The sequence below is a fragment of the Lynx canadensis genome, chromosome B4, assembly GCF_007474595.2.
Source record: "Lynx canadensis isolate LIC74 chromosome B4, mLynCan4.pri.v2, whole genome shotgun sequence".
Classification (NCBI taxonomy): domain Eukaryota; kingdom Metazoa; phylum Chordata; class Mammalia; order Carnivora; family Felidae; genus Lynx; species Lynx canadensis.
The window spans coordinates 123,216,340-123,235,773 of record NC_044309.1 but is presented as its reverse complement, the minus strand read 5'-3'; the positions used below and the strand labels follow the sequence as shown (position 1 = coordinate 123,235,773).

The 19,434-nt window shown below is 45.2% G+C and overlaps 1 protein-coding gene across 1 annotated transcript in view; it reads right to left on the bottom strand.

Moving 5' to 3' along the window:
- Nucleotides 1-19,434, bottom strand: part of STAB2 (stabilin 2) — a 167,042-nt gene that overhangs the window by 126,742 nt on the left and 20,866 nt on the right. The window contains exons 4-6 of the mRNA XM_030320397.1: nucleotides 10,170-10,255; nucleotides 8,528-8,597; nucleotides 404-499 (exon numbers count right to left, since the gene is read on the bottom strand). Coding sequence (XP_030176257.1) covers nucleotides 404-499; nucleotides 8,528-8,597; nucleotides 10,170-10,255 — 252 coding nt within the window. The remainder of the gene's footprint in view (nucleotides 1-403; nucleotides 500-8,527; nucleotides 8,598-10,169; nucleotides 10,256-19,434) is intronic.

Below are 19,434 nucleotides of genomic sequence, written 5' to 3'. Positions count from 1 at the left end.
TGCAACTGAGAACACACCTTACCTCCCTCACTGGGTGGCCAACTTATTACAATGACCTTGGCTGGTTTTCCAACCCTCTCTATTCTATCCTTTGCACTGTCACCAGCTTGACCTTCCTAAAGCATAGATATGTCAGTACGTTGCTCCCAAATCTTCCATGAGTTCCACTCTTCTAGACTATCTCTTCCCTCCCCTCCCCTTCCCAGTCCTCCCTTCCCCCTCCCATCCTCTCTTTTTCTTTTTTTCCCTGTCTTTTTAATTTTTGGTGTTCTCCCAGGAAAACATTTGATGGCACCTTGCCCATGTAGAGCCCCAGGATGCAACTATGTGAATACAAAGTTGAAGCACATATGTCTGTGCCTATCTGACCCAGTATAGCATCAAGGAAAGCAGCAGTACTTACGCTTGTCACAGTTGGGGCCAGTGTACCCGGAGTAGCACTCACAGCTTCCGTCACCGTCCACCCCACCATTGCATACGCCGTGCACACAGCTGCACACTGCAGACAGAACACGGGGGTTGTTCATTACTCAATGTAGACCTCTTCCAAAGATTCTGGAGGAGTAATGCTTTGAGATTGTTTTTATTGAGAATCTGCATGATGAGAGGGGAAGAACCATAAATTTGGGGTCCTGGAGACCCTGGTTTAGATCTTGGCTTCATTTTCCTTTTATTACCTTCAATTTGTTTACATATAACATGAGGGCAGTAATCCCTTCCTCATGCAATTTCTCCAGCTGGATGAGATAATGTGTTGGTGCACTGGAATGCACTGGAGTGCTTTTCTCTACTTTTAAACTAGTTACTTCATCTTTGTACACCTCAAGAAGAGAATTAACTTGTTTGGTATGCGTCTGTCATATTTAACACAGAGAAGCTACCACTGGCTCAATCATTGCTGGTGGTGGGGATCTGCTCTCTACTAGAGTAAATCCTACTTCCTGAATGATGGGGGAAATTCAAGCATAAAAAAGAAATTTGAAAGGGCAGAGAATAACTATGCCATGATTTCTAGCTTGAAATAGCAGGCTTTTTGGCTCACTGACAGACCGTTTCAGAAATGACAAATGAGGGGGCATTTGAAATAAATAGTCAATTCCTTAGCACTCAGTTTGCAGCTCATTTGTAGCAAGATTTATTACCTGGCTGGGTTGCCAGCATCCTAGGCCCAGACCTCTGTGCAACATACTGTATTGGTTTCCTTTTGCTGCTGGAACAAATTACCTCACAACTTAATTATGACTTAAAACCACACAAATTTATTATCTTAATTTAATTATTTAATTAATTCTTAATTCTCTTTTGCCATGTAACCTAACACATTTACAAGTTCCAGGGATCCAGATACGGACTTCTTTGGGGGGGCCATACTTCTGCCTACTACACATGCATTCAGTGTCAGCCAACTTCATATTAATTCAAGTGAAACATAATTAAGAAGACCCACTTGCTTAAAAACCTAACCAAATACTGGAAAAGCAAGGATTAATAAAGTATTCCAAACATCTAATAAAAAAATCCTTTGAATTCTTGTGTCCACCTCAATCTCCTGCTTTTTGTATCCATCAGAACTGTTCTCCTTCAGGTGTTGATCATGTTTTGCCTGGACTGCTGCAGTAGCATTTTACCTGGCCTTGCTGTCCAAGCTCTCACCTCTCCGTTCCACCCATTTCATATGATCAGTAATGGCATCAGGTGATCTTCCCCCCAAATATCTCAGTGACTCCCAACTGATAACCAAATGAAATCTAAATCCCTCTCTTTGGTGAACAAGGCTCTGTCCAATCTAATTCCAACAACTTTACTTTTCACTTTCCATTGCTTCCTTTTATACATCTTAGGTTCTAAGCACATGGGGACGACTCATTAGTTTATCTTCCTTCCTTTATAACACATATTGAACACCTCTCTTGTCCAGGGTGCTGTGCTTGGGATTAATGACCCAGAGATAAAAGGGTAAAGTCTGTGCCCTCCAAGTCTAACGGCAGAGGAAGGCAGCCCATCCCAACACAACGTGACACACACTAGGACAGGATAGATCAATGACAATGGGAGGAAGAGATGGGTGGGCTGGCCTAGGAGAGACATGCCTCCTGCATCTCACACCTCCATGACTTGGCCTCCAACGTGCTCTCTTTTGCATGCCAACGGAAATCCCCGAGTGGCTCTGCTGCTTCTGTCACGACTGCTGACCCTTGCTGCTGACTTTGTTTGACCAATGGTGGTAGTAGGCTCTCAGGCATAGACAGTCTGGTGTGATAGTGGACCAGGTTTAAAGTTGGTAGTCACAATAGGGTGTGGTAGGGGACAAGGTACAAAGAAGGTGCTGTTGGAGCCCAGAGAAGCAGATTCTGCATTGGGACCACTGAGTGGCACCATGGAGGTGGGGGCTTTGGTTGGCCTTGAAGGGTGAGCAGCTCCCCGACTCACGGTGACCAGGAGAGGCAGCTATCGGGTTATTTTTATTGTTGCCCATTGTCGTTGTTCATTTCTCTGTCCAGATGTGATTTCGCAGTGGCTTAGTTTCTGTGTCTTGTTCCAGTATGGATATAGCAAGTCATCGATGGTGATATTCTGTGAAATTGTCTATGCTCAGTGGGGCAGCACCACAGCCTAGCTGGGAGCAAAAAGGCTGACTGCCAACAGCTGTCAGGGCCGCTTTTTCTTTCTCAGTGTGTGCATTTTTTTTTTCTTCTATTAGACGGGAATCCCTTGGAAGCCCTAACCCCTCTCTGTATTTACCTAAAACATTTTTTGTGGGTGCTTTATAACCATACCAATAACTGTACAACTAGATTATCAACAAAGACAACATCCTGCAGGACCAGGATTCAGGTGAGGAGGGGAGACAGGATATAGGGAGAGAAGGGGGAGGCAGGGCAGAAGGTGGGGAGAATGAGACAGGGTAGCTCAAGTGCAGAGCTGGATCCTGCCTTTCTTTGGTATTTTTTAATAACTTTATTTTAATATTTTAATAACTATTTATTTTAATAAGTATTTTAAAATTTTAATAACTTTATTTTTAAAGTTTATTTATTTATGTCGACAGAGATAGAGCATGAGCAGGAGAGGGGCAGAGAGAGGGACAGAGAATCCCAAGCAGGCTCCACACTGGCAGTGCAGAGCCCGACATGGGCCTCAAACCCACGAACTGTGAGATCATGACCTGAGCCAAAACCAAGAGTTGGACATTTAACCGACTGAGCCACCCTGGCACCCCATGATTACTGAGTTTTTGATGCCTATTTAAATTTGGCACCTGAGGCATGTCCCTCCCTCAGCTCACTGTAGAACGGGCCCTGCACTTCCCTCTGTTGAGCACTTACTACCCATCAGGCATTTTGCCACTTGCTTTACAAGCATTATCTCATCTGATGCTAGCCGCACCCTGTGAGGGGGGGCTCATTAACTCTGAATTACGTATGAAAAATGGGAGACACCTAGCTCAACTATTCATTCAGATAATGTGAACTTTTGAATTGGATTTGGAATCGTCATCCTCACTTCAAAAACTGATTTGCCATCCTTTCTATTTTAACAGAGCACTTTGATGTTCACCTATGGCTGTAGCTGTTGGAAGAGGAGTTCCAGAGAGAAGTCAAATTGGTCACGGAGGTAACTGGGGTGTGGAGGGAGGTGTACTATGTCTCAGTAGAGAAGGCTCAATTCAATTCAATTACAAAATATCTACCCAGGGGCACCTGGGTGGCTCAGTCGGTTAAGCGTCCAACTCTTGATGTTGGCTCAGGTCATGATCTCACGGTTCGTGAATTCGAGCCCACGTTGGGTTCTGTGCTGACAGCGTGGAGCTTGCCTGGGAGTCTCTCTCTCCCTCTCTCTCTGCCCCTCCTGACCTCTCTCTCAAAATAAATAAACATTTTTAAAAAAAGTCATCTCTTTCATTAAAAAAACAAAACAAAACAAAGTTATCTACCCAGCTCCTACCTAGAGGCAGTCACCGTAGGAGTTACTGGATATATGAATATGAGTAGTTCACAATACCTAAACTCAAGGACTCACAGTGCAGTGGGGAAGCTGGACTAAGAGGTTCAAGGTCTTGAGTGTCATGTAGCCAGTGGAAGAGGGCGAGGAGGCAGAAGGCGGAGTTGAATGTAACTCAGCCCAGGCTCCCAACTTAGATGCTAATTGCTAAAGCTGTCTTTGTCACTAAGCTTCCCTCTAGGCTACATGCTGTGAGCTTCTCCCTGTGTCCTGTCTTCTGGTATAGACTCTGTACTGGATTAACTGACCAGGCAAGGACAGCCTTGGGGAATGTCTGATACACATTGCAGGGTCACCAGCCATTGCCAAGAAAGTGTCCCTGGGAAGGAGAAGTGAGTGGTGGAGGGATTCTGATATGTCTTTTAAAGAGTCCTTGGAATTTTTTGAACTGGTGTCAGCAAATCTTTAGAGACATGAAAAAACTTGGGGTGTGTGACTTTAAAGGTGTCGAAATTCTGGCCATTTGGGTCAGAGGGACTGTGCCTGAAGCCCTCAGTGCTATGCCACTTGGCAGAGTGAGCTGCTAGCTCCCCCGTGTTCCTGTAGCATCCTGTTACAGATCACAACTGTCACCTGCATTTCCAGCTCCTTGGCGAATCTGTCTCCTCTTTAGAATATCATTGTCAGGGGTCTAATGTGTGGTAGATCACCAGGGGCAGAACAGTGCCGTGTTTGGGCACCCAGGCTCTGGAGTCAGATATTTGGAGCCAAATTCTGCTTCTGCCCCTGAAATAGCTGCTTGACCTTGAGAAACCTGCTTCTTTCTCCATAAAATGAGGAACCCAGCTCGCACAGTTGTAGGAATCCAGAGAGACCATTGCATGTCAAACTTTGCACACTGCCTGGTGCATAGCAGGTGCTCCACAAATGCTAGCTGCTGCTATGAACGTGACACAGCTGTGGGAACGATCTGAGGGTTATGTTGGAGAAAGTGGACTTTGCAATCTGCACTAACCAGGAGAGAGGCACAGAGCAGGCTAGGGCATTGGCAGCGGGGATAAAAATCCTCGGCTGATGTGACTCTAAATCATTTCTAAACTAATAAACAGCAGGATAGGAGAGGGTTCTGGCAGCAGGTTAAAGTCAGTGTTAAAAATAAACTGTGGCTAATAGAGCTGTCCTACTTACAGACAGAGCTGCCACCGCTATGGGACCAGTGCCTCACTGGATGAAACAACACTGGCACCCAGCGGAGGCCCAGCTGAGAAAGTTCGTAAGTTGCTCTTGTCCTGGTTAATGGAAAAGGACCAGCCACCACTGAGCCATCCATCCACCCACCCATCCATCCATCCATCCATCCATCCATCCATCCATCTGTCCATCCATGGCTTGCTTACTGTTGGACTGATTTTGTCCTCACTGCCTATGTGCTTCCACTGAGTGAGTGTTTGTGACCTGCTGCTTAGGGCTTTGCTACACTGTCAGTCCCACAGGCAGGTGTTATTATTCCTGTTTTATAGATGAAGAAGGCTTTGGGAGGTTAAATAGCTTGCCCTGAGTCACACAGCAGCTTGGGGTGGTTTCAAACTCATGACAGTCTGATTTCAAAGCCTGATCTCTTAACCATTATGTTCTGGAGCTGCACCATACAATATGGTGGAGACTAGCCACGTGTGGCATATGCGGCTATCTAAATTTATTTATTTTTCTTTATATAATATGTATGTGTGTTATATATATAATGCACATATGTATACATATTTAAATATTTATTTATTTTGAGAAGGAGGGGGAGAGGGGCAGAGAGACAGGGGGACAGAGGATGTGAAGTGGGCTCTGGGCTGGCAGCTGCAAGCCTGATTCAGGCTTGCTCACAAATTAGGAGATCATGACCTGAGCTAAAGTCTGATGCTCAACCAACTGAGTCCCCCAGGCAGCCCATGGCTATTCAAATCTGAATTAAATGACATGAACTAAGATTTAAAACTCAGTTCTTCGTTGCACTAGCTGTATTTCAGGTGCTCAGTGGCCATGTATGTCCAACACCTGCTTGGATGGTGCAGATTCAGGACATTCCATTATCTCCAAAGTTCTATTGATTGGAACCTAGAGCTTGGACTTTTTTTCCCTGAGCGTCAGGTTAGGTTCCTGATCCACCTCCCTTTGTTTCTCCCGCTTATTTGCCCTCCCTCCCTCCACGGCACAAACAGGTGTGAAGGCAGGACACTTTCTTTAGAAGTGTTTAGAATTTCCTTGTATCATCAACCGGCACCAACTCTTGGAGGCACCATGGACTCATCTTCTTTCCAAATTTTCACCCCCAAACCGTACTTGGCTTTCTTGGTTAAGTAAACAGTGTTGGATGCTATTTTTTTTCCCTTTCCATTTCAATATTTATTTAAAATATGTGATTCAGATCCTAGTATTATGGTAAGGAAGGGCCAATTTGGGAGACATTTCCCTTGATATAATATATAATGTTAAAAACACACTGAATACCAACGTCTGTTTTAAATTAGTTTTTGCCAACACTTTATGAAATAATCTATGGAGTGGTCGGTGAACAAAAACATAAGATTGGGGGCCACTAGGAAATAATAGGTATTAATAACTGCTAACATATATTGTACACTGATTATCTCACTAAATCCTCATAATAACACTGAAGGAGACAGTATTGTTTCTATTTTTACAGATGAAGACAAAGACCGAGAATGTGCTTAGGAAACAAAGTTCTCACAATTAGAAGCCCTAGGCTGACGCCAGTCTGAGTGTAAAGCCAAGGCTCTAATTATCTCTACATGCTGCCTCTCAAAATCAAGTTTGTGGGTTAGGACAACATGGTTGGAGTGAATTAGATCATTCATTCATTCATTCATTCACTCGTTTATACACTCCTTCAATTACTCATCAGGCAGCACTGTGGGAGGTACTGGAGATAAAGACAAGTCCTGCCTTCAAGGAACCATGGATTAGAAGGAGACAATACCTCTGCTGCTTCAGGTCAAAGTTATTACGCAGTACAAATGTATGGGGATGAGATGTCTATGTATGTGCATAGGTTTTCTTGCAAAAAATATTTGAATCAAAGCTGTGCCTACTAAATTTGACTTTTCCATAAAGGCCAGAACCAAGGTGGCGTTGGAGAAAGGCTACCGGACATATCCTTTTTGGGAGGCTCTGAATCCGGCAGACACGGTCCCTTCCATGCCCACGTTCTCTAAGCCTTACTAATTCTGTGCATTGCGGCCAACTTCCAGTAAGGCCTGTGAGCCCTTCCGAGGAAGGCTGCTCTGCCCAAATGCCCATTGGGGGCTGGTTTTTTTGTTGTTTTTGTTTGTTTTGTTTTGTTTTTTTTAGAGAGAGCAAGTGGAGGAGGACAGAGAGAGAGAGGGAGAGAGAGAGAATCCCAAGCAGGCTCTGTGCTGAGCTTGGAACCTGACTCGAGGCTCGATCTCACAACCCTGAGATCACGACCTGAGCTGAAATCAAGAGTCAGACGTGTAACCGACTGAGCCACCCAGGTGCCCCATGCTGGAATCAGTTTGTTATCTTGTCTTTCCTGGCTTCTAGAGGCTGCCCACGTTGCTTGACTTATGGCCCCCTTTCATGTTCAAAGCCAGCAAAGGCTGGTGGAGTTTTTCTCACTTCTCATCATGCTGACACTATACCTTCTGTGTTCTTCCTCCACATTTAAGGACCTTTGTGTACAGTGGGCCCGCCCGGAAAATCTAGGAAAATCTCTCTATTTCTGCAAACATAAGTCCCCTTGTCATGTAAGGTAACACATTCCTTGGTCCAAGGGATTAGATATGGACACTTTGCGGAAGCCATCAGTCTGCCTACCATGCTGCGGTTCCTGCTCCCCTCTGGTGGGATGACTCTCAGATGACTATTCTACACTGACGCCCCTGTTCCCCAGGGCATTAATCTCCAAGCATCCACACTTGTCTGGCTTGATGGGACACACACCCTTTGTTTCCCCCGTGCCATTTTCTTAGTGTTGCTGGGGTCACCTGACAAATCTGCTACCTTGTCTCAGAGTCCACTTCCGGGGGGCGGGGACCAAGAGAGTGGACAAGCCAGCGTCAGTTATGTTTGTTTGTTTGTTTGTTTAATCTGCAAGATGGAGCCCACAATCCTCGATCACCTCAGGTATTTGAGAACTCCCCAAAAGGAAGGGACAGAGTGTGGTGAGGCCCATTGTGGAAGAAGAGGCTCCTGGGGAGAAGGTCTGTGCTGAGACCAGGACCCAGAAAGACCTCCAGGGCAAGCAACAGGTGGATGTTGGATCCTGGAACCTGGAGAGAGGAAACCATATGTTGCCAAGTTTGCCAGAAGGCATCTCTGGCGAGGGGTCCCCGAAAACCACAGAAAACACTGTCTCTCTTTTCAAAGACTGCATTTTTGTCCACTCTTGGTGTTGCCCGTGTAGACTTAGTTCTGCATAATTGTTTGATGCTTCCCCCCAGTCCTCCCTAAGAATAGCCTCTCTGAGGCCACCTGATATATCCTTCAGCTGCATAAGCCATGTTTGACCTTCAGCCTTTACAAATGCATTTGATTACACAAAAATCAGACATACCTGCTGAGCAGCTGGGTCCAAATACATTGTCATCCGTGCAGGTTTCACAGGCCGCTCCCCCAAACCCGTCCTGCGGAACACCCAGGCAGATGGCGTGAGACCCAAGTGATCTATGTCCCGGGAAGCCCTGGATCTCTCACTGATGCTCTGGTCAACATTTGTTTCTCGACTGTATCTTCCATCTGTGCTTTCCTGAAGCTCCTTCTTTCTATTTCTGCCTTTATTCTTTGCTGGTTTTATGTTATAACGTGAAGACTAATCCCTGCCTCACTTTTCACTAAGAGTCTGGAGAACTTCCGAAGGGAACTGCTTTGTTAGCCCAGAGATACAACCAGAGGGTAAATGCTAACAGCCTCATCGTTAATTTCACTCAAGAGTGAAATGAAAACTCTCTCAGTTTTGCATTTCTTTTCTTGTCTTTTTTTTCTTTCTTTATTTATTTTTGACAGAGACAGAGAGAAAGAGAGAGAGCATGTGCATGAGTGGGGAAGAGGCAGAGAGGGAGGAAGAGAATCTCAAGCAGGCTCTGTGCTGAGAGGGCAGAGCCTGATACGGGGCTCGAACTCACGAACTGTGAGATCATGACCTGAGATGAAATCAAGAGTCAGGCACTTTACCACTTTACCGACTGAGCCACTTAGGCGCCCCAAGTTTTGCATTTCTTTTTTTTTTTTAATTTTTTTTTTCAACGTTTATTTATTTTTGGGACAGAGAGAGACAGAGCATGAACGGGGGAGGGGCAGAGAGAGAGGGAGACACAGAATCGGAAACAGGCTCCAGGCTCCGAGCCATCAGCCCAGAGCCTGACGCGGGGCTCGAACTCACGGACCGCGAGATCGTGACCTGGCTGAAGTCGGACACTTAACCGACTGCGCCACCCAGGCGCCCCTCAAGTTTTGCATTTCTGAAGACAGTTGAGGTCCATCCCTTTCAGAGGAATTTCTTTGTATTTAAATTATCTAAGGCTTGCAGTTCACAGCATGTCACTTTCATGGGACAACAAAAGACTTGCTTCTCTTAGACCCAGTGACCACAGAGTAGTTTGCCAATAGAGGTGATTATTGTTTTTTTAATTTTTTTTAATGTTTATTTTATTTTTTAGAGAGAGAGAGAGAGACATAACATGAGCAGGGGAGGGGCAGAGAGAGAGAGACACACACACACACAGACAGAATCTGAAGCAGGCTCCAGGCTCTGAGCTGTCAGCACAGAGCTGGATGCAGATCTCAAACCCATGAACCGTGAGATCATGACCTGAGCCAAAGTCAGACGATTAACCGACTGAGCCACCCACCCAGGCGCCCCAATAGTGGTGATTATTAACAGGAACAAAGACAGTAATTTATACAGCTCTGTAGAGGCCCACAAAATATTTTCACATAGATGATCTCACTTCACTTTTTCAACAGATGTAATTACATAGGTATGTTTTTCAAACCCATTTTATAGATGGATGCACTTAAGGCCGAGCAGTGAACTGACTCTCTCAAAGGTCTCCAGCCCCTAAGAGGTCATTTTATTGCTGATCGTATACTCTTTTCACGAACCTCGCTATTTCTTAGAGACCCCACTTGTTGTACAGGTGTTCAAGGAGGGACCACGGGAAAGGAGAAGGGGGAGGAGACCACGTCTCTGATCTTACCTGGCAGGAGCAGCTTCCGTTTCCTTCCATGCCTTCCGCACAACTGCCCCTGCCGTTGCAGGGGGACCGGGCACCTCCCGGGCACTCTAGGGAATGAAAGGTCTCAGATTCACTCGTTTGTGACCGCACAAAGCATTCTGCATGGAAGCAGTAAGCACCTACTGTGTGCCAGGTCCTGTGCTAGTGGCCAGGGATAAGGAATAATTAAAACTCCTGTTGGCATCATCCAGTCTCACACAAAGGAGTATGAATCACAATATAGTCAGGTGCTGTGATAGAAGGCATTGGACTATCTACTATTTCTTGAGCATTTGCTATCCTTTAGGCTTTTTAATTTTTATACTTTATAATTTTCTTTTTTTAATGTTTATTTATTTTTGAGAGAGAGAGAGAGACAGTGCAAGCAGGGAAGGGGCAAAGAGAGAGGGAGACACAGAATCTGAAGCAGGCTCAGGGCTCTGAGCTGTCAGCAACAGAGCTCGATGTGGGGCTCGAAACCATGAACCGTCAGATCATGACCTGAGCTGAAGTCAGACGCTTAACCGATTGAGCCACCCAGGTGCCCCAATACTTTATAATTTTTTAATTAAATTATTCCCACTGAAACCTTCAGGTGGTGCTCATGGTGCTGATTAGCAGATGAAAAGACTGAAGTTCAGAGAGGCCATGTACCTTGCCCCAGGTTTCACACTTTATAAGTTGCAAAGCTGGGACTTTAGTTCAGCCCTCAGCAGGACTCTAAAGCCAGGCCTCTTACTCAGTGCTCTACACAGGGCACTGAGGGAGCCCAGAGATGAGAGCTATCGATCCTGCCTTGAGAAGTCTGGGAGACATCCTTGAGGAGGAATCATTCAAGCTGGGGTTTTGAAGGTTTAGAAGGAGTTGGCCATGCTTAAATGACCTTCTGAAGGGCATTTCAGAAACAGAGAACAGGAAGTACCAAGCTTCAGGGTTGTAAAAGGGCACAACCTATTCTGGGAATAATATAAAGTTTATTGGGGCTGGAACTTGGTTGTTGGGGTTTGGGAGAAGTGGTGGTTGATGAGGGTTAATAGGAGGTTGGTGCCAATTAAGGAAATGCTTCATATGGCAAAAGAATTTTGATTTCACTCACAAGCTAATTCCAAACAAGCATGGACTTTGTACTTTTGGGCTATACTAGACCTGAATTGGAGCTTTTCTAGACATTAGAGGAATTCAGTCATTGACTAATCATTCAGGGAATACTTACTATGTGCCAAGCATTATATTACATGTTGGTGGGGAGGGACATTTAGCTAGAAAGTCAGATACTGCAATGCCCAAAATCAAATAGAGGATTTAAAGTAATGGGAAGTGACAGAAGGTACTGCTGTAATGAGGTAGAAAACCTTTTTCTTTCTTTCTTTCTTTCTTTCTTTCTTTCTTTCTTTCTTTCTTTCTCTTTCTTTCTTTCTTTCTTTCATTCTTTCTTTCATATTTTTAAGTTTGAGAGAGAGAGAGAGAGAGAGAGAACGCTCAAGTGGGATAGGGGCAGAGAGAAAGGGGAGAGAGAATCCCAAGTAGGCTCCACTCTGTCAGCGTGGATCCTGATGTGGGGCTCAAACTCACGGACCGTGAGATCATGACCTGAGCCGAAACCAAGAGACGAACGTTTACCTGACTGAGCCACCAAGCGCCCCTCTTTTTCTTTTTATACTTGCCATTGTTCTGCACCTTGAGTGCTGAGTCAGCATGGATTTCACGTCAGTTTGGGTGAGTCTGACCATTAAAATAAGTGGTCTGGACCAGCCAACACCGAGCAGAAATCATGCAATGGTCATGAAATGTGTTTGTGTGAATGAGGCAGAATCAAATATTATCCCAAATTAAAGTTGGCAGGACAAATGCTTTCCACAAAATAGCAAATGACATGGGGTTCTAGATAATAATAACGGATGCACGTATTTACTGGTCAAAGTAATCCCCTGAGGTTAAGTCCTATCTTTTGCCCTGTTTTCTAGATAAAGAAACTGAGGCACAGGGTAGCAGTATGGCTTGCCTAGAGTTACCCAGCTGGTAAGGAAGGGATAATGAGGGACTCACCCCTCCTGCACCTGAAGTGTCCACTTTCCAGCCCTCCCTCCTCTCCAACCCCGACTGACAAAGCCCACAACCTCGCTCTGCCATGTATCTTCCAAGAAATCAGCATCCATAGAAAATGAAAAACGGTTCTTGGAAAGAGACTTTTATCTACTAAGAGAAACAGTTCTCCGGAAGAGACCCAGATGGCTCATTTGAGTCACTAGGTTAGTTCTTTAAAGGAACATTTATAGGGGTGCCTGGGTGGCTCATTCGGTGAAGCATCGGACTCCTGATTTCAGCTCCAGTCATGATCTCACAGTTAATGGGCTTGAGCCCCGCATCGGGCTCCATGCTGACAGTGCGGAGCCTGCTTGGGATTCTATCTCCCTCTCTCTGCCCCTCCCCCACCCTCTATCTCTCTAGTTTATTTATTTATTTAAACATTTTTTTTTAACGTTTATTTATTTTTGAGACAGAGAGAGACAGAGCATGAACAGGGGAGGTGCAGAGAGAGGGAGACACAGAATCCGAAACAGGCTCCAGGCTCTGAGCTGTCAGCACAGAGCCCGACGCGGGGCTTGAACTCACTGACCGTGAGATCACGACCTGAGCCGAAGTCGGCCGCTTAACCGACTGAGCCACCCAGGCGCCCCCCTCTCTCTCTCTCTAAATAAATAAACTTAAAACATAAAAGAGCAGTGGTACTTGTAGGTATGGGGAGATGAGAGAGTGTAGTTTCACACCTGTGGCTGGTGTTCTCCCTGGCTCCCCTGTCTCTTTCCTGCATGCAGAATACTGGTAACCTACAGAGTCTAGCTTATACATTTTGCGTCTGTGGTCTTCCTTCCCACTACAGGGTCAGAGCCAGGCTTCGAACCCTGGCAGGTGCCCCAGAGTCTACTGCACTTGTACCATCCGTCACTATCCTATGTACTCATCAAGCACCAATGTGTACCAGCGTCACAGCACAGAGAACAGAAATGTTCATGGAGTGAGCAAAAGAGAAGACACACGGACATGTAGCGAATATTTATAAATCACCTTGAAAACGAATATGTTGGTTTGGGCTGCTCTCACCAGCTGGGGCACCGGCTACACGAGATTCAATAGTGTCATGAAAAAGCCTGGACACTGCAGTCAAAACCTCCTGGGTTTGAGCCCCAGTATGACCATTTGCTAGCTGTACCCTTTTGGGAAAGTCAATGCATGGCTCTGAGATTCCATTCAAGTGTCTTCCTGGCAGGTTGCAGTAGGGATGGAAATATTAGGTGCTCAATAAATGGTGGTTATTATTTAGGATGCTCCCCATCCTCTCCAGTTTCTGTTCGTTCAGATTAGCACTATGATAGGTAACAATACTCAGGGACTAAATCACTGGGTACCCATTTGAATCAGGACTCGGTCCCTTATTTCCATGGTCCTACCAGTCTGGTGGGGGAGAGAGTCAGGGATTAACAGACCATCAGGTAAACACTGGTTTACAAACTAGGATAAAGCTAATGCAGGGCGGGGGAGGGGGGAAACTTTCCTCAATCCACCTACTGGCAGTCACCAAAAAACCTAACCCTCAAAGGCCCAGCTGACTTAGATTTGGTCTCAATAGGGGGCAACATTATTAAAGAAGAGCCTTGTTAAAGTTTGTGTCTTTATCCTAAAAAGAGCAGTGGGGGTTGGGGATGAAGAGGAAGGCTGAGGGTCTAACCAAGCAGGTGCCAGGCATACACTTTGAAGTTCATCTGAAACCCACTTGCGTTCACGATGCCGAGCAAGAGGTGCTGGGAGAGCGTCTCCATAGATTGTTGACCATCAAATAGCTCTTCTAACGTTTTCTTTTGATATTAGGCCCTTCTGGGGCTGAGGTGGTGTTTTGGGAACCGGGCGCATCTCTGGGCAGGACCAGGAAGATTCTGGACCAGTTCTGCCAGTCTCCCTCTTGTGGCCCCTGTGCCTTTCCCTATGGCTAGGCGTGCAAGGTGCTGAGTGACCTGTAGCTTGCCCTCTGGGCCGCCTCAGAAGCACACAGGGTATCCTCAGCCCTGGGACTCAGTACTCGGTGCTGCCTTGCAAAAATGCTCTCTCTCCAAGGCATTTTTAATCTGCGGGCAATGACGACAGAATCCCAGTCTCCCGCGCTCGCATTCTGCTCGTTAGCTTCCTCCCTGCAATGAGCCACCTCCTCTCCCATCTCCCGTTCCTTCTGTCCCTCCCACGGCCCAGGCATGCCCTTCCCTCCTCACCTTGCCTGTACCTTTCCCCCCATTCAAACACACTCTCTGGGACCCTCCTCTGAGGCAGATACGACTCTTCCAACCTCTGGGTGTCCCTTCTGCTCGGCCCTTGCCTTGTGATAATATATAGAGCAGTGGGGTGCCTGCATGGCTCAGTTGGTTAAGGTCTGACTCTTGATTTTGGCTCAGGTCATGATCCCACAGTTCGTGAGATGAAGCCTGTGCTGACAATGGGGAGCCTGCTTGGGATTCTCTTTCTCCCATTCTCTCTGTTCCTTTCCCTCTGTCCCTTTCCCATTCTCTCTCGCTCTCTCAAGATAAATAAGTAAACATTAAAAAAGCATAGAGCAGAAAACAGGGCAGAGCCATTTTCTGAGAATATAACTACAGGCCAAAGGCTGATGCCAGAGTAATTAGGCTGCTTCTCTCATCCCAGTTCCCAAGACTGTGATGCTGTGTCCAAGAAGTCTGGGCTTCCTTTTTCTTTAGGAGACAGTTAGCAAGCCCTTCTTTTCACTTATTAAATTTTTAAAAAAATTTATTTTGAGAAAGAATGCGAGCAGGAGAGGGGCAGAGAGAGAGGGGGATAGAGAATCCCAAGCAGGCTTTGCAAGGTGAGCCCACAGAACCTCACAGGGCACTTGAACCCACGAAACTGTGAGATTGTGACCTGAGCAGAAGAGTCAAGACACTTAACCGACTGAGCCACCCAGACGCCCCAGCCTTTCTTTTTAAAAATTTAAGCAGGTGTTCCTCTGAGAGTGATTCACTGGACCCGCTGTTTCTAATCACCTGGGGGGTGGGGGGGGTGGTTGTTATAAAGGCAGCTTCCCAAGGCCCTCCTCTCTGGCTAGAGTCGCTATGAACGTATACCTCTCAGGTGTACCCTGTGGGAGCGTAATTTCCCAGCGAGCAACCATCCTGTTCATGAGGCCACACCTCCCGCCACTGCTTTTGGTCCATGCCTGTGCATGGCAGCGATACCAGGGCAGGTCCATTCTTGCAAAACGGAGGACTCCTCTGTTGGGTGACTTTGGCTGGAGTGCTCCCCATCAGCTTTACCAAATGTTCTTGGAACTACACATGATCTAAGACTTTTCCAATCTAACCTCTCTTGGTTCCCTCTCTTATTTAAAAGGGTCAGATCTGCATCTTTTTATCTATTTGAGAAGGTGAATTTGAAGTTAAAATCCTTCCTACAAAGAAAACTCCATGCCAGCTGGCTTCACTGGTGGATGCTACTTCGCATTTAAGGAAGAAATCATACAAATTATACAAAAACTCTTCTAAGAAAAAGAAGAAGGGAGAACATTTCCCAGCTCCATATATACACAGAACATTCTTAGTTTGATTCCCAAGCCTGACAAACACATCATAAGAAAAGTACAGACCGACATCTCTAATGAACATAGACACACAAGTTATTTAAAAAATCTAAGGCAAAAATTAAAAAATTCTAAAAGTTGTAGCCAACTGAATCCAACGATGTACAAAACAGATAATACATCATGACAAGTGCAATAAAATAAGAAAAAGATATAAAGTGCATAAATATTGGAAAGGAAGAAATACAATTGTCTCCATTCTTAGACAACGTGTCTACAGAGGAAATTCAAAAGAATCCCCCCAAAGTTATTAGACCTAATACATGAATTTAATAAGTTCTCAGGATACAGGATCAATACACAAAAATCAATTGTGTTTCTATAAACTAGTCGGAAACAGGTGGAAATTGAAATAAGAATATACCGTTAAAAATAGTACCAAAAACCAAGAACTTAGGTATGAACATAATAAAAATTGTGCAAAATCTGCAAGCTAATATCAATAAGAAACAAATAACAAAATAAATTGATAAAATTGATGAATTGATAAAACACTAACAAAATAAAAGAAGTCTTAAGTAAATGGAGAAATACAGTGTGGTTATAGTTTAAAAGATTCAATACTTTAAAAAGTCCCTTCTCTGTAAACTGACCTATAGATTCAATGTAATTCCAGTTAAAATTCTAGCAGGGCTTTTTGGTAGATAGTCACAAAATGATTCTAAAATTTACCTGGAAAAACAAAGAAGCTAGAATGACCAAGACGATTTTGAAAATGACCAAGTTGGAAGACTTATACTACCTGATTTCATGACTTAGTGTGATGATATGGTAATCTTGATGGCGTGGTATGGCAAAGGGATATATACACGCAGATCACCGGAACAGAATAGAGAGTCCAGAAATAGATCCATACAGAGATGGTCAGCTTTTTCTACAACAGTCCAAAGGCAATCCGATGAGGAGAGGATAGTTTTTTCAAGAAACAATGCTGGAATTTTTAGGTATTTATATGTAAGAAACCGATCTGTACCTCAAATCATATACAAAGATGAACTTGCATGGATGATACACCTAAACATAATTCCTAAAATTATAAAGCTTCCAGAAGAAAAGATGAAAGAAAATCTTTGTGATATTAGGTTAGGCAAGGATTTCTAAATATGATACAAAAGACACTATCTAAATATGTATCTAAATATGATACAAAAGTTTTGCTCATCAAAACTTAGTGTTAGGAGAGAAAAAAGACAAGCTATAGACTGCGAAGAAATATTTATAAATCACGTATTACATGAAGGATTTGTATCTCAGACATTTAAGGAACTCTCAATAATCAAGAAAGCAAACAACTTGAAAGATAGATGAGTAGCAAATACGCATATGAAAAGATGCAGATTAAAATATGAAATGCCGCTTCACACAATGGCAAAAGCTTTTCAAAAATCTGATTCTATCCACTGCTAGCAAGGACGCTAAAAAATGGAAGTCTCACACACACATTGGAAAACAGCCGGGCGGTTTCTTACCAAGTGAAACATGCATTGATCATACAACCAGGACTCCCACTTCTGGGTATTTTGCCAGGTGAAATGGAAACTTAGGTTATTATAAAAACCTGTGCAAGCATGCGCACAATGGCGGCTTTATTCTTAGTTGCACCAGACTGGAAACAAACCCAAATGTCTCCCAGCTGGTGAATGGATTGACTGGCTGCAGCCAGGTCCCGACAGCCTATGAAGCATTAGAAAAGAATGAACTACGGATACGGACAGCAACACAGACAAACCTTGATGCGTTATGCTAAGTGAAAGAAGCCAGACTCAAAAGGCACACACTGTATCATTCCGATTGTATGACATGAAGGTAAAATTACAGGCACAGTAAACAAATCAGTATTTGCCAGGACTTGGGGGATGAGGGGTGGGGGGACTTGATAGCAAAGGGAATTTGGGGGGAATTGAATAGCTCTTCTCTAGGTTAATTGTGGTGGTTTTATACAAACTAGGTCTGTCAGAATTCCTATAACTGCAGACTGAAAAGGGTGGGTTTTACTGTATGAAAATTATAAATTAAGAATAAAAGAGGGGAGGAGCCAAGGTGGTGGAACAGCATGGAAGATTTTGTGTATCTCGCGTCCATGAAATACAGCCAGACCAACGCTAAACCATCCTACACACCTAGAAAACTGATTGGAGGATTAACACAACAATCTGCACAACCTGAACCACAGAATTCAGCAAGTACGCGGCGTGGAGAGGTGAACTTGGGGAGCAAGAAGCCGTGGGAAGAGAGGTGCTTTTGCAGGTGGAGAGGGGAGGGAGAATACGGGAAAAGCACCCCTCCCCAAAAGCATCTGGAGAGAAAGTGGAAAATTGGAAACAGCCGCAGGGACTAAACTAAAAAGGGAGAAAGGAGAGGGTTCAAATTCCATTAAGACTGTGAACAAGGGGAGCGCGAAGGCTGCAACTCCGCAGCTCCATACCTGGCGGTGCTCTGGTGGGAAGGGCGAATCCCCAGGGGCAGAGTGGGGTCCGGGAGGTTCTCGGGCCACTTGGGGAAAAGCGGTTCCACTGCTGGAAGGACATTTGGTAGAGATTGTTGAAGCCACCTGGTGCCAGCAGACCCCAGAGAATGGCCACATTCGCTGGTGCTGGAACAAGGTCGTTAAGGGTGAAGCCTGGTGTTGTGATTTAACATAATCCCTGAAAAGCTGCTGCGACATTATCTCGCGAAATTTTTCTGGGGCGGGCTGGTACCTGGCTGCAGTCTCGGGGCACCGGCAACAGCAGGGTCCGGCAAGCGTTCCTGGGTGCAGCCGACATTCGGCCATTGCTCATTCAGCCATTACTCAGTGAGACCCTCTCGCAGAGGGACGGAACGGGTCAAAGCCGCAGTCCTTTGGAAGTAAGGGGCCGGGGAAAACAGCCGCCATCTGAGACAAAACTCAGGAGAGAGGTACTGCCTGGGGCTTGGTCACGGACAGTGAAGGAGTGGGAAGTGGACGAAAGCTGAAGACAGAGGACGGGTGCGTGACTGCTGATCGGGGAGAACAGACTGGGTGGCTGGGTGGCGCCATTTTTCACTACTCCCGCGCATGCTCCTACGCACCTCTAAGTGCCGCAATGATCCACCCCAAGTGTGCTAGCAGCGCCATCTAGTGGAGAACAGAGCTGTTACACTTAGTCCCTCCCAACAGGGCCAACCACCCTCCCTCTTCAAGAATACAAGTCTCACCACCTACTTAGTTTATGAACTATAAAGAGCTACATAGTCTGACTTCAAGGGGAAAACGAAGTAATTTCAGTCCTATCTCAATATGTTAGCAAGTCCATGTGTTCAATTTTCTTTCTTTTTCTCTTTTACACTATTCTTTTTTTTTTTTAATTTTTTTTAAAGTTTATTTTTGAGACAGAGAGAGACAGAGCATGAATGGGGGAGGGTCAGAGAGAGAGAGAGAGAGACACAGAATCTGAAGCAGGCTCCAGGCTCTGAGCTGTCAGCACAGAGCCCAGCGCGGGGCTCGAACTCAAGGACCGTGAGATCACGACCTGAGCCAAAGTCGGATGCTTAACTGACTGAGCCACCCAGGCGCCCCTACACTACTTTTCTTGAGTACAGAAAGAAAAAATTCATTTTTATTTTCAATTTTTATTAAAAATATTTGTC